The sequence below is a fragment of the Stegostoma tigrinum genome, chromosome 1 (assembly GCF_030684315.1).
Source record: "Stegostoma tigrinum isolate sSteTig4 chromosome 1, sSteTig4.hap1, whole genome shotgun sequence".
Taxonomy (NCBI): domain Eukaryota; kingdom Metazoa; phylum Chordata; class Chondrichthyes; order Orectolobiformes; family Stegostomatidae; genus Stegostoma; species Stegostoma tigrinum.
Genome location: NC_081354.1, coordinates 52,315,733 through 52,331,338, shown reverse-complemented (window position 1 = coordinate 52,331,338; position 15,606 = coordinate 52,315,733). Strand labels below are relative to the sequence as shown.

At 46.5% G+C, this 15,606-nt stretch overlaps 1 protein-coding gene across 2 annotated transcripts in view; it reads left to right on the top strand.

Moving 5' to 3' along the window:
* Positions 1-15,606, top strand: part of LOC125457233 (transmembrane protein 154-like) — a 51,126-nt gene that overhangs the window by 21,972 nt on the left and 13,548 nt on the right. For both annotated transcript variants that reach the window (XM_048541193.2, XM_048541186.2), the window contains exons 3-4: positions 4,720-4,756; positions 11,317-11,402. In XM_048541193.2, the coding sequence (XP_048397150.1) occupies positions 4,720-4,756; positions 11,317-11,402 (123 nt within the window). The remainder of the gene's footprint in view (positions 1-4,719; positions 4,757-11,316; positions 11,403-15,606) is intronic.

Here is a 15,606-nt window from a genome sequence, read left to right as displayed (position 1 = left end):
TTCCTCCTCAGCCTGGCACCAATGGTGTCAGTGCAGTGAACGAACAAACAAAAGAATTGGGCCAGGAATTTATGGTTATCGTTCTTTTTTGATGTTTTCCCGGCAATATTCAGTCAGAGACTAGGAAGGGCTTTAGGCTTCATTTGTGGTGGTCAGAATAGCACTACTGTCACATCTGACGAAACAAATTTAAAAAACAAAATCAAATGCTCATTTTTTTTTCGGCCCCTGTTCTGTGCCAGCGACTTCATGCCAATTGCTTTTATTGAGGCTGACATAGGATGCCAACAAAGCTGTTCCTAGTTATGTTGGGAAGAAAACAACAGATTTCAACTCTTGAATTTCAAAGTGGCCCTTTTTTGCCTAATGAGCATTTGCTGATTAGCAAGTATGAGGATAGTACAGGAGAAAGGCATTGAGATGGGTGAACAGCTATAATCTAGAATGGCAGGCTCAGTGGTTTGAATGGCCTTCCCCACCTCCTGTGTTTCCCAATTCCTTTGTTTCTCTGCCTCTGTTAAAAAGGCACGTTGCATGCGAGTGAAGATCAAATGGGTAAGCCTCCATAGAAACTGCAGCACATTCCTTTATTTGTAGCCTGTGAAGGGTTGAAATGAGGACTATATAATTCTAAATAACAGTTGAAAGACTGAACTCATTGTAATAGGAACTGTTGTTAAGATTTTTTTTCAAATCTCTGAGGATGCTGTTGTTTATATCCATTCATAGAATATATAATACTCGTTAAATATTACACAATTCACAATGATTTAGTGCAGTCAGAAGAAAACAACCCATTATGGAACATTCTCAAAGGGATTGAGAGTGAAATATATAACAAGCTCCTGATAAAGAGACACCTGGTCTTCAGCGGCCGATCTGTCCCAGATCCCTATGTATTAAGAAAGGCTTAAACTAACAATCTCCGCACTTTGCCAAATGCAGCTTTTTGTTCTCACCAGTTTTCTCTCTCCAAGCAAACAATTTGGTGTCTTCAAAGCAGTTGTACATTTAGGAGGCTCATTTCTAAATAATCAGGAGACCAAGAACTGCATTTAATCAGTATGTTATTGAAGATACAACTCCTTGGATAAATGGGAATATACATTTTGAAATCATTTTTTAAAAATATCAATGGCTAATCTGGATAGGCCCAAATTCTGGAAATTTCTTCCAGTGTAAAGACAGGCTATTCTGAACTTTTCTAGCAACTGACTCAATGTCATTTCCACATTATATTGCTTACCAACACAGAGGAATTTTCATCGATCTGGGCTGGATTTATACCCAGGTGGAATGTTGGTATAATTACTCAGTACCGCGTACAGCTCACACCCTTTTAAAAACACAACACAAAAATCTATTTGACTAATTCTGCAAACTAATTGGAATAAATCAGTTTTCATCAGTTATATTCTAAGGTATTCTTAGATAGTCGTATGCAAGTATGGCTATCTCAAAATCCGGCCAATCATTCAGGGATTTGGTGTGTCATTTTCTCCAGCATTCTCCATTACTCAAAGGCACTGATTCTTAGTGACATATAATTCTGTAACTGCTTGCCATCATTCCCTACTTCACAGCAACAGCTGAGCAGACAGACAGTATCAGCAGATGTATGGGTGAGCCAGTGTTGCTGAGATTCATCTGATACCAGTACCAAATGCCTCATTTCAATCAGGGAAGGCACAGGCTCAGAAAAGGGGCGACTTACACCCCCTTGGCATTGTGCTCCTGTTTGTTCCCAGGAGCTGTCACAGGATATCTCTGCAGGTAGGTGAAGGCCTGAGACACGCAGCAGAGCAGAAGCCCTGGCATGATTTAATCCGCAGTTGCTGCAGTCACATCCAGAGGCAGAACCACCAGGAAAACCTACAAACGGGATTTGTACCAAAAAATGGTTTCCTTGAGTGCAGTGCAAAGGAAGGAGTGTCAGCAACACATTAGCTTTTGCAGCCAGAACCTGGCAGTGAATTGCCCCCTCTGAGAAGGGTTTTGAGTTGCCACTATGTTTTCTTTAAGCATTCCTGTAACTGAAGTGGCCATTTAGATTTTCAGGAATGAACACTTCACCACATTTGTGCAGCGGGTGCCTCAAGAGCTGGAGCACTCCAAGAATCCCAAACATGTTCACAATTTGAAATATTCTTGGGGAGGGATTGGGGATGAGACCTTGTGGGACTGACAATTTACAACCTCAGGAAAAGAATATATTACCAATTTTAACTTTATTGGGGTACAACATCATAAAAAAATCAAGAATTCAATTTAGGAAGAAAACAAATGTTACCTTCATTTTCAACCAGCCAGTGTCTATATTAAACTCAGTTTTGGTTTCTGAGAATACCAGCAATGATGGAACTGGTTTATGCTTTGGTTTCATTTCGAAGTTAACCTTTCACCTTCAACAATCTCCCAGTCAAAACATGTAAGAATAAGCTCAATGCTAGGTTGCGTGTGGCAGCTCAGATGGTAGTACTCTGAGTTAGAAGAATTCAGCTTCAAGTCTCACTGCAAGGTGTAAGCAGAGAAATTGAAATTGAGGGAGCACTACACTGTTGGAGTCGTTGCACTGTTGAAGGCGCTGTCTAGCACAGAACTTAAACTGAGAGTCAATAGGGTGGATGTAAGAGATTTAATGTATTACTTTGGAGAAGAGCAGGGGAGATTCTCATGGTGTTTTGGCCGATATTCGTCTCAGTCAATGTCAGAAGCAGGTTGGCCCTGACATTCTGGTGCCCAGGCCATTTTCTCAGTAATGCAGATTTTCGAGCTACATGTTGGGCCATGCAGAATTCCTGACTCATTGCATTCTGCCAGAATTCCCCAGATTCCTTACAGTAAGTACACTGCATCTGGACAAGTCCTCAACTTCAATTTCAAATTGGAGAATTTGGAGGATTCAAATTATTTTCAGCAAAGAATGGTTAAAGGGTTAAAAACCTGCTCTAACTGATGGGTATTTATTTAATTGATCCCTTCATATTCACCTCCCCCATAAAAACACCCCTGACACCCATCTCATCATTCCCAACACTGACCACCACCCCTACATACTCAAACTCTACCCACTCACCCCACCCCAACACATTCACCCCATATACTGACCCCCACATCCACACACTCACCTCCACCCCAACACACTGACTCCACACCAACCTCCACCCCCACACACCAACACCCACCCCTAACACATTCACCTGCACTCACCAAGCGCCCCCCACACACCCACCCTGCACCCACACACACTCATCCCCACACCCACGCAAGGACACACACATGCACACTCATCCTCACTCCCACACACTGAGGCATATCCCCACACACCATCCTGCACCCACACACACTCATCCCCACACCCACATCCCGACACCCACACACACACTCGTCCTCACTTCCACACACCAACACACACTCATCCTCACTCCCACACACCGACACACACACGCACACTCATCCTCTTTCCCACACACTGAGGCACACCCCACACACCATCGTGCACCCACACACACTCATCCCCACACCCACACACCAACACCCACACACACACTCATCCTCACCCCCACACACTGAGACCTACCCCGACACATTGAATCCCATCCCTATACAACATCCCAACCACTTGGTATCTCCAGACATGACACCACCACCCAACTTGACCCCAAAACCTTAATCTCCTCCTAAAAACATTCCCATTACCCCCCCAGCCTGATAGTGCCCACCTTCACCCTGTTAACACCTGCTGACCCAACAAACCACCTTCGCATGGACAACATGTAACCCCCCCAACCCATACCCTCTTGCTCAGCCCAACAAACATCCTACCTGCCCAACCAACACTCTGATCCAACAATCTCACCCGACTTCAACCCATCCCCACCTGACCCGACAATTTCCCCCTTAACCTGCCAACAAATCCCTAAACTGACCAGACCCTGGATCTGAGCCCACCTCACATTTCCCTCCCTCACTGTGCTACATTGGACCCAACAACCTGCTGCACTTTTCCTGATGTGGCATCTCTGCCACCCTGGAGGGCATCCACGCTAACACTCGATTGGACAACACTCCCGCTCCACCCTCCAATGCAACTCCCCCCGTCCTCCCACCTGACACTCAGACCCAACTCCTCAACCTATTGGAAGCACTCAGTCACCTACCTGGCACTTATGTTATCACCTAGCTGCCAACCTGACTCCTCAACCTTCTTCACCCTACCCTGCCAGGCTACCCCACTCTGACCTGGCAGATTTACTCACTGTCAGAGTAGTTGCTGGATTTTTCATCAGTACAGTATGGTCACTCTTATGGCTGTAAAAGGGAGTATGGTTCCCACATTGATTCCCTCCACTTCTGGAAGTCAGGTTTCCTCAAACTGGTTTCCACTGTTTTCTTTTGTCAGGGAATCCTTGAGGCAAATCAAACAGGAAATGTATTTTTAGTCTGGCCTGGTTTGGAAATAGAGTTTCTGGCCCTGATTAGAATTTCTGGTCTCCGATCTGGTCTTGATGACCTTGCGGTTTGCTGGGTGTAAATTAATTGTTGTGTTTTTGTCATTACCATAGTGCCTATTTTTCCACAGAATTTCACTGCTGGCAACCACTTTGAGGTTGCTGATGGTTGTTGAATGTGCTCATGAATGCAAGTCTTCCTTTATATTCAGAAAATGTGCTTGAATACATACATTTACTAAAGATGCAAAAACTTTCTATATTTCAGCTCTTGATCATGAAATTAATAACGAAAATCCAGCCAGGTATGGTGTTTAATCTGTTTAACATTTTACAGAGATTACGTAAGAAATATACACATTGAAATTGACTGTTAATTGGAGTAGTCTCTCTGAAGCAAGGAGCTTAAGTATTGCAACAGTGTCCATTTCACTTTGTTGTGAATGATTCTATAATTCTGGATGACGTTTTTTTCTACAATACAGTCTCTGTTAGAGACCAACATAGGGATTACCACATTTGTGCTACTGTGCAACCTATCTGAGTATTTTTAAGTTATCATGATTTTAATATGTCCAGACATGTTGTCCCATACTTTCAGGAAAGTGGGTCTTGAATCTGGCCTAGAGTTAGTGATGCTATCACAATGCCCCCAAGCCCACTGTTCTGGTAGTTCCAGGCAATCTCCCATCCAAGTAACTAATCAGTTCTGTATCTGCTTAGCTTCTGAGCTCAGATTGTTTCAGACTACTGTGACTGTAGGCCATTTTAGGTCGCAACAATAAATTGATAACTGTTAATGAGAAACTATTAAGGACTTGTGATACCAACCAATCCCTTACAACTTGCCAGAAAAACATATGAAGGAGAAGATAACCCAGTCAGTCACTCAGCATCATAGGCTCTATTCCACTGAACAATACCTGTCCAGTGCTATGCTGTCCCCAATATTCCACACCTGCCTCCCAGCACTTTCGAAAGACTGTAATGTTTAATTTTGAGCTTTATTCCTTTATTTTTCTACTTAATACTAAGAATTGCTGTAATGTTTAATGTCTAACTTTGTTCTTTCTTTCCATCTTGTTCTTAAAATTCTGTGGAAGATATTTGCACCTAAGATGGTACCTTGTGGTGCGATGTTATACACTTTTCACTGTACTCCAGTACTTTCGTATTTGGGTCCACATCACAATAAAAATCTAAATTAAATCTTCCTTGTAACCCATCAAAACATTGACTGTTGAGCACTCTCGGAGACTCATAAGTTCATAAGAAGTATGATATAAATGAGGGCCTTCATTTATTTTTTTCTCTCTTTTTCCATCTGATTCAGAGTTCTCTGCGGTTTGCACACCCCAATCGATGGTACTGTCAGTGGTCCGGTTCTAAGGGATTACTCACAGTGCGGCCAGAGACACTCAAGCTGACTTCTTAACGTCCTCTCAGATTCCAGCATCCCTTTTCCCGAGATCTCAGAACCTGCAGCAACTCATTCAGGAAAATTCCCTTTTAGCAATCTAGAGGTAGTTGATTCAAAAGTGCTTGGTCCACACAAGATTGCTGCCCAAAAGCAGGTCAGGGAATATGTTTGGGAAAAGCAGAACTTATGGCACTAGAAATCCCTTTTAACGATGTGTGACCAGAAAATCCATCGCTGCTTAAGTGGAGGAGGGAGGCAGAACTTCCTTCAAACTTTTACAGGTGGATGAGAGCAGGTTTCTGGTTGTTTTCTGTTTTCCACAGAAAAACGTTTTCTCTTAACTTCAGAAGCCTGGGCCATTCCCCTCATCTTGACCTTTTGCCTTGCATCGCTGAAGACCAATGTGTTTTGGTCTTAGACACATGTGCAAAGTGCATTGGAGAAACAGAAACTCCCAATATAGGAATGTCTATCATCAACTCCTTTGGATGCTCTCCCATGATACCATTGGCCATGGAAGGGATACGCAGAGATTCCTCCCACAAATAACAGAGATGGCTGACAGAGCAGAATCAAATCTCTGCCATGTGTTAACTCAGTGTGAAGCTGGAGGAACAGAACAGGTCAGGCAGCATCTGAGGAGCAAGAAAGTTGATGTTTTGCATCAGGACTCTTCTTCAGAAATGGGGGAGGGGCAAGGGGGCCCTGAAATAAATAGAGAGAGGAGGAGTGGGGTTGGGGAAGGTGGGTGACATGGTGATAGGTGAGTGCAAGTAGGCAGTGTGAGGAATGGTCAGTGAGGTGGGTAGGTGGGAGAGAAGATGGACATGTTGTGTCAGGTCAAGGAGGCGGGGATGAGGGGGAGGGCTGGTTATGGGATGAGGCTGGGGGTGGGGAGATTTTGAAACTGGAGAAGCCCAAATTAAGAGCTTTGGCTGTAGTCTCCCAAGGCAGAATATGAGGTGCTGCTCCTCCAGCTTCGGGGTGGTGTCATTGTGACACGAGAGGAGGCCCAGGATGGTCATGTCATCCCAAGAGTGGGAGGGGTAATTGAATTGGTTTGCAACTGGGAGCTGTCGTCGTCTGTCGCGAACTGAGCATAGGTGCTCCACAAAGCAGTCTCCGAGCTTCCGCATGGTCTCACTGATATAAAGGAGGCCACATCAGGTGCAGCGGATATAATAGACCACATTAGCGGATGTTGAGGTGAGCCTCTGCCTGATATGGTTGATATTTTTGGTGCCTGGGATGAAGGTGAGGAGGGGAAGTGCCGGGACAGGTGTAGCACTTTCTGCGGTCGCAGGGATAGGTGCTGGGGGTGGTGGGGCTAGTAGGGACTCTGGAGCGGACGAGGGAGTCCAGAAGAGAGCAGTCCCTATGAAGGGCAGATAGGGGTGCGTACGGATATATATCTTTGGTTGTTGGGTCAGATTGTAGGTGGGGGAATGTGGTGAAGAATGATACCTTCGATACGGAGGTTAGGCAAGGGGGATTCTGTCTTTGTTTTTGTTGCGGGGAGGAGATAGGAAGGCAGGGGCATGGGAAACACAAGGGAAAAACACCCTTTTCGACTATCGAAGAGGGGAAGTTGCTGTCCTTAAAATGGACGTCAAAATCCACTGCCTCCATACCTATATCTTTAACAGCGAATCTAACACATCCTCAACAGACACATTCACCTGCCTCCAACTCACCCCATCCTCCTGGACACCACCCCAAGGCCTCCTACACTCCCTCGACCTCTTCATTTCCAATTGCCGTCGCAATATTGATCACCTCAACCTCTCCAGCCCTCTCACTCACTCCGACCTCTCCCCCGCAGAATGTGCAGCCCTCCGCTCCAACCCTAACCTCACCATCAAACCCGCAGATAAGCGAGGCGCAGTAGTGGTATGGCACACTGACCTTTACATAGTCAAGGCCAGGCATCAAATCTATGACACCTCCAACTACCGTCCCCTAGATCATGATCCCACGCCTGACCACCAAAACGTCATCTCCCTGACCATCCATAAACTCATCACCTCAGGTGACCTCCCACCTAGAGCCCCCAACATCATTGTTCCCCAACACCGCACCGCCTGCTTCGTACTGCTTCCCAAAATACACAAACCTGACTGCCCTGGCTGACCCACTGTCCCTGCCTGCTCCTGCCCCACCAAACTTATCTCCACTTCCCTTGACTCTATTTTCCTCCCCCAGTCCAGGAACTCCCCATCTATGTCTGGGACACTACCCATGCCCTCCACCTCCTCCAAGTCTTCCAATTCTCTGGCCCGCAACATCTCATCTTCACTATGGACATGCAATCCATGTATTCTTGCATTCCCCATGCAGATGGCCTAAAAGTTCTCCGCTTCTTTCTCTCCCATAGGCCCAACCAGTCCCCTTCCACTGCCACCCTCATCTGCTTAACTGAACTCGTTCTCACACTTAACTTCTACTTTAACTCCTCCCACTTCCTACAGACAAAGGGGGTGGCCATGGGTACCCACATGGGCCCAGGCTATGCCTGCCTCTTTGTAGGATACGTGGAACAATCCTCTTCTGCAGCTACACTGGCACCATTCCCCACCTCTTCTTCCGTTATATTGATGACTGTATCGGCACCGCCTCATGCTCCCATGAGGAGCTTGAACAGTTCATTAACTTTCCTAACACATTCCTCCCCAACCTCAAATTCACCTGGACCATCTCTGATACCTCCCTCTCCTTCCTGGACCTCTCTGTCTCCATCTCTGGTGACTGCCTCAAAACTGATATCTGTTTCAAGCCCACCGACTCCCACAGCTAACTAGAATACGCCTTCTCTCACCCACCTTCCTGCAAGAATGAGATCCCCTATTCCCAATCCCACTGCCTCCTCTGCATCTGCTCCCAAGATAGAATGTTCCACTCCCAAACATCCCAGATGTCCTCTTATTTCAAGGACCGCAACTTCACCCATTCGGTGGTTGAAAATGCTCTTCACCACATCTCTTGTGTTTCCCACGCCTCTTTCCTCACATCCCCTCCCCACAACAAAAACAGAGACAGAAACCCCCTTGTCTTTACGTATCACCCCACTAACCTCTGTATCATTCTCCGCCACTTCCACCACCTACAATCTGACCCCGCAACCAAAGATATATTTCCCTCCCCACCCCTATCTGCCTTTCTTAGGGACTGCTCTCTCCGTGACTCCCTTATTAGCTCCACACTCCCTACCAGCCCCATCACCCCTGGCGCCTTTCTCTGCAACCGCAGAAAGTGCTACACCTGCCCCTTCACCTCCCCCCTCACCTCCATCCAAGAAACAAACCTTTTGCATCAGGCAGATGTTCACCTGAACGTCCATGAATGTGGTATATTGTATCTGCACATCCAACCCTCCTTCTCACCCCTGCCTCCGCGACCTGACACAATCTGTTCATCTTCTCTCCCCCCATCCACTCTTCCCACCTCACTGACTAATCCCCACCACTGCCTACATGCACTCACCTATCACCATCCTACCTAACTTCCCCAGCCCCACCCCTCCTCACTATTTGTTTCAGAAGCTCTTCCCTTCCCCCATTTCTGAAAAAGGGTCACGAGCCAAAACGTCAATTTTCCTGCTCCTCTGATGCTGCCTCGCCTGCTGTGTTCCTCAGGCTCTACACTGTGTTATCTCTGACTCCAGCATCAGCAGTTCTTACTGTCACTGCCATGTATCATTGGGCTTTGGTGAACTCTATCTAAAATTCCAGCTGTGGTCAGGCAGAACCGAAGTTGAAATTTAGGGACCATATCAAGCATTTTTGTTACATTAAATAACTTCTTATATAAAACTTCCAAGTAGTTCATTAATGGTCTACTGCTGTGTAACATAGAGTAAAGCCTCAGATTAAATCCAGCTATAAATTGAGAGATATTCCACATGTGCAGCTGCTTTGAGTCAATGATATTCAGAGATGAGTCAGCACTACTCTTTCCTTGTGCAAATTAACTGGAATCAAATGGCTGCTCAGCGCTGCAGTTGAAACTTAAACTGTTCTGATGCATGGCATGTCAGATCATGCATTAGACAAGTATCTGATTATCAAGATTCATGCCAGAGATTCAAATACATACAGCCTCCAACCTGAAACAAATGTTTGTTTCTCACTGGCTATCGGACTGCTGCCAATGGCTATAAAAATCAGAGTCTACCCTATGAATTTTGATATTTTACACCATGAATATTGTTGTTTAAATGTGAGCTTAGCCCGAAGTTAAAAACTTCTGATCTTCACAAACTTACTCAAACAGAAGGTGAAAGGAGAGGCAGGAGGGATGGTTTTTCAGGCACAAAGTGTCCTGTCTCATAATACTGACTCTAATCAGCACTTGAGTAGCTAGATTTAAGACTGCAACTGATGCGTATATGGTTTTTACAGATATATTAGGTTTCAAGTATTTTGAAGATTTTTTAAAATCACCTACTCAATCTTTCATCATGCTAGCCTCCATTAAATTTGAGTGGAGCGTTGAGGCAAAGCAAATTCAGAGGTAATGAAACCTGTTCAAAGTTTAAACGCAAATGTGCTTGAGTGTTGCCAATCTTGATGCGGTGCTTGATTGTTTCTTTGATCAGTCTGATCAATTGTATAGACTGGTCTCACCGAGCAGGATATCAATGGCTGGTCAATTTGTCCTTGTTGTGAGGTGTCTGCAAGCAGCTCAGACAAAATCGATCTGATTCACAGCATCAAGGTTCAGCTGCAGGGGAGAGATAAAGAAATAGCCAACGGTTTACACCCACCCTGTATGCACTAACCATTGTTCCTCTAACCCACTACTGAGAGCTTGGGGTCGGTTATCTCTGCTCCTTCCCCTGCTCCAGCTACACTGGAAAGGTTGCAGTGTAACTGGAAGCTGTGAGATACTCAGCCCAGTCAGACAGTTCCTCCTCCTTCCTGCTCAAACCTATTGATATGGGCAGGGTGGCACTGGGACAGATGTCCCTGGCATCCCTGAAGCCTGACGGAGCTTCCAAGGCTTGGAAACCTGGCAGACGAAGAGGTCCAGTGGTCTCTGCAGTGACAGCTATGGGCCGACCTCCGCTGTGCTTTTGCCTTCAAAAACTTGGCAGATGAAGAAAAAATATTACTTGACTTCGTTATTGACCGTAAAATCACCTTTGTGACACTGGATGAGCCTCTGGTGATAGATGTCTGACAGCCATAGTGTGGGTGTTTGAAAATGACTGGACATCCCTCTGGTTATCCATAAAACCAGGAGCTAGCACCAGAGTGTGGCAGTGTGGAGGGACTAGGTGGTGGTGTGTGAGTTTAGAATTGTGGTTGGGATTGTGCCTTGAGAATTTTCAGTTCCAATATTTTTGACAAAGTGGGGAAAATGCACACTGTCTGTGAGATAATTTATGACACAATGCTTTTAAAACTGTGACGATTTTAACCACTAATCATGATTTTCCTTCATAAGCCCGATTTTTGAGGATGATGTAGCCTCGGTGATGGAAGTTGAAATGGATGAGCTTGACAGATGGATGGGCAGCAAGAAAAACACATGTAAGTGCAGAATCCCAAAATGCATAATTTCTCAACAGTGACAATTTGCCCTGCTTAAATAATTTTAATCAGTTCTCTACAGAAGAGATTGTAAGATAGTTGGTTTACAGGAGGCTATTGTTTTGAATGTGGTGTGTATGTACAGGATGCAACTCCCCCTACTCTGCTTTGTCCCTATTACCACTTTCTTCTGCTGCCAACTCTCTCACTCCCTCCTCTAATCTCTTCTACCACCCAAACATTGTAATACCCTTTGGCCAAATGTCTATAAGTGACACATTTTAGGTTCTAGTGGAGAGACATTAGGCTGGAGTTTGCAGTGCGGCTCCAGGACCTGGCAGTAGCAGTTGACAGTGGATGCCACTTCTGTTCCTTCAGGCCCACACCATCTCACAGCAACCAACCAATGAGATCAGGCGAGGTGCAGGGGACAGCCAATCGGAATGGGAAACACAAGAAGCAAAGATGTCAGCAGATGATGCCACGTCAGGATGTGGCACCATCTTTATGGGTCTGCCAGCCCTACGTTGACAATTGCCTGCCTGACTATGGGCAACTTGGAAAAGAGCTGAGCTGAAACGTTTAGCCAGAAAGGCAGAACGGAGACATGGGGTGGCAGACCAACAGTTCGACGTCCCACAGCTTTCTGTCCAAAATACAAAACTGATCAGGGTTTTCTTTCCAGCAGCTTTCTTTCCCAGAGGAGGTATCCAGTCTCCCTGACCCAGAAAACCTGGGTGGAGATTAAAGAGGGGGTCAGCCAGCGAATTTGAATCAAGTGCATCAATGTGCTCCTTCATCCTTCCAAGGTGCATATTTGATAGCTCATTTCCCTCGGTCAGGAAAGGCCATACTCTGACAAAGAAATAGTTGCAACTTGGTGAGAGATGCCCAGCTCACATCACTGATGCCCCATTCCAATAAGGTCCTCCAAGAATGGTCATATCTACAGGGTATTTGTATACCCCTGTCACAGTCAACAGGGCTACTGCAAGCGTGGATGCTGTGCTACTCTCTGTGGGGTGTGGGGGGAAGTTTTGTGTGAGCAAACTGTTGCAGGGGAAGAAGACGAGCGGAGAGCCTGCCAAACCTGTATGTTTTGAGCCCCATGAAGGAGGGGGAGCTGGCCTTGGGCTTAGCACTGCAGTAAGGCAGCCTCCCATTGATGGTGCTAACTGAGAGGGTGAATGAGTGAGTGCAAGGGCATAGAGCTCCACCACTGGACCCTTGGAGGCCCATGGCAGTGGCAGCCAGGAAGAGGAAATGGGCAGCCCTTGGCCTTTTGGTTTTTCAGTTATCTGTTGCAGGTCAGGGTCTGGCTGAAGTGTGAAGAGCCGCAGGGACTGGGAACCACCAGGCCTTGAGGAGGAGGAGGGACCCTCAAAGGGTGCACTCCACTTTTCCATTCACCAGCATGGACACTGTGAGATCGGATACACAACGCGGTCTATCAGCAGGCCAGAGGCATGCCCCTGCTGCTGAGGGAGGCTGTGACAGTCATGGCCCTGATAATTTAGGGTCGGGGTGTGAAGCCTGAGCTAGGCCGAACCCAGGCTGTTGCTGGGCCTTGGGTGTTGTTGGTAACCAGCTCAAATGATGCAACTGCAGCAAGAAGTGAAGGAGCATCTGGTGGAGATTCCAGAGGCATTCCCCGGTATGGATGGTGGAGGAGTGCATCAAGGCCAGGAGTGATGACATGCTTCTTGACTTCTTCCGTTGAGAGGGTGGTGAGACCTGCAGGCAGCTAGAGACAAGCGACCATTCCCTGGATTCCAGAAATACACATAGCCCTTCAAGACTTAGTTTTATCCATAAGTTCATTGCAACACTGGCAAGGACAGAGGAAAAGATGCCGATCGTTCCACCAACTTCAGCAAACAGGAAGCACGTTTGGTGTAAAATGAAATGAGAGTCTCTTGTAACTGGTGCCAGGAGCTCTTGTGAGGGACCCCTGTGTGTTGACAGATCCTCACACACAAGCCCAGTGCTCTCGGTAACTATGACAGCAGTGGTGGGCGGGGGTGGGGCCTGCATACCTGTATAGCAGGCCTGTATGGATTTCAGGTGACCAGAAGCCTATCAGCAGCCTGCCTTCACTCCAGCTGTAGGTACAGGGGGGCACTTCATAACCACATTAAGGAGATTACCTTGTAGTATTTACATCTCACAGGAGAAGAGAGAATGTAGATGTCAAGCCTTACAGTTGCCTTTCTACAAAGGACTCACAAACCAGTCTTGCTTCCCTTTCCAATTCTTGCTGATCTCATCTACAGCCTTGCTTCTTCGTGTAGCTAGAAGCAATAGAATAAAGCTTGTTTCATGAGCTCCTCAGTTTCACCACTGTCAGGGCAGGTACGGGTGACTTTGGCTCACCGCTTGTTCGAAAAGACCTCAGTGTTGGATGCCAGGGACCAGAATGTCAGTACTCACCATGGTCACCAACCACACGTACCTCACAGTCACTGACATTGGCTTCCGACATGAACATTTGACAGTCTGGATGAACTCACATGGCATATCTCTGATCCACCTGCAGAAGGATTCTGAACTTCAATGCTGCACCTGGGACTGCACAGACAACCCGCATTGTAATGCTGCATTAAGGACACCGTGCTCTCAGGGACACACACACCAAGCTCCCAGACTGTACCTGACTGTAACTCCAGGCTCTTCACTTACTCTCACAGCGCATGGTCACTCTGGGCTGACCAGGATGCTCACAGCATCCCTGTTTTGCCTTGGCTTTTTGAGAGGCAGCTACTACAGAAGATTAATGTGGGTGGTGCAGTAATTATTAGTGGTGAGGGTGGGGAGGTTCCCCAAATGAATGGACAGGTAGCACAGAGTACATGCAAGGTTAATGTTGTCGGGGATTGAGGTAGGCAATAGCTAGTGAGGGAAGATGTTACATGCCTTGGTGGGAGATGGGAGCAGGAGCAGAGTTAGACTGGTATGACTTAGCAGAGAGCAAATGGTGACACTTAGCCTAGTGGAGCGGAGAAGGTCATTAATATTTTTCCTACAGCGCTAGGCATTCTTCCAGGTGACTGAAACTGCACTGACTTGGGAGGCAACCATGGAGCAAGCTGGAATACTCTGGCATTGTAGCTTTCACCATCGATCCCGGGCTTAGAGGGAGTCTGCTCCAAAACCCCATTCCCAGGACTTTCAGAGCTACCTAGAAAGCAGGGTAGTGATTTTCCCACATCAGCCATAGTCAGGAACCACATAAGGCAGCTCCAGACTGAAAGTGCTTGTCCAGAGCAGGCTTTAAAAATGGTATCAGCATCAGGGATGATCAACATTGTTCCGGGTACCGTGAGTGGCAGAGTAAGGTTAGGCTTGCATGTGTGGGGAGCCATAGGGGTGGGTGAGGTGGCTAATGAGGCGGGTTTGGCAAGATGCAGCAAGAACGTTCATTTGGCCTTACAGAGTGAAACCCTCCGTGAAATTTGATAAAACTAGCACTTAGCCAAAAATAGATAAGATTCAGCGCAAAGTCTTATGGGAATATTTCTGGAAGGGCATTTGGGTCATTAGAAGTGTCCATGTCTTAGCACTTCTTATGAACCCCCCAATGTGCCCACCACCTGCCCCATTTATATATTATTGAACCTTGCCAGAAGTGTGTATCACCAGGACAGCAGATTCCTCCATGTAGTTATCATTAGAAGGGGCAAACCAAACATGGAGGTCTTCACTGACCATCACCTCCACCTCCTACCATGCTAAGTTCCCCAATTCAGGAGACCTTTACTGGGACATATTGAAGATCTGCAGCAGGTTGACTTAGGTTTTAGATTGCTTCTTCAGGAGCTCGATAGCCTCACTGGATGATCACTGTGATTGACCTATGACGGATTGGCCTCTCCTTTTCATCTGTATGTGGGATCCACAAAGGATTGAGAAACCACGCCCAATTTCCACCTTTGGGAGATACTTGCAACCTTAAAAGCTGCAGCATCTTAAACTTCTGAAGTATACACATGCGTGGCTGCTACACGAGTATTGGACATAGCCCTGAAGAATCCATCTTCACAGACCAGTTACTCACTGAGTTAGAAGAAAGCCTTTTTGGTGATAAGGGTCACTAACAGGGCCTGAAACCTGGGGAGAGCACTGATGGCCTTGGGGCTGATAGACCCCTAGCCCTGGCTGTCAGCTTTGGTTCTAGGCACCAGTTATTCCTTTGATACCACAAAGA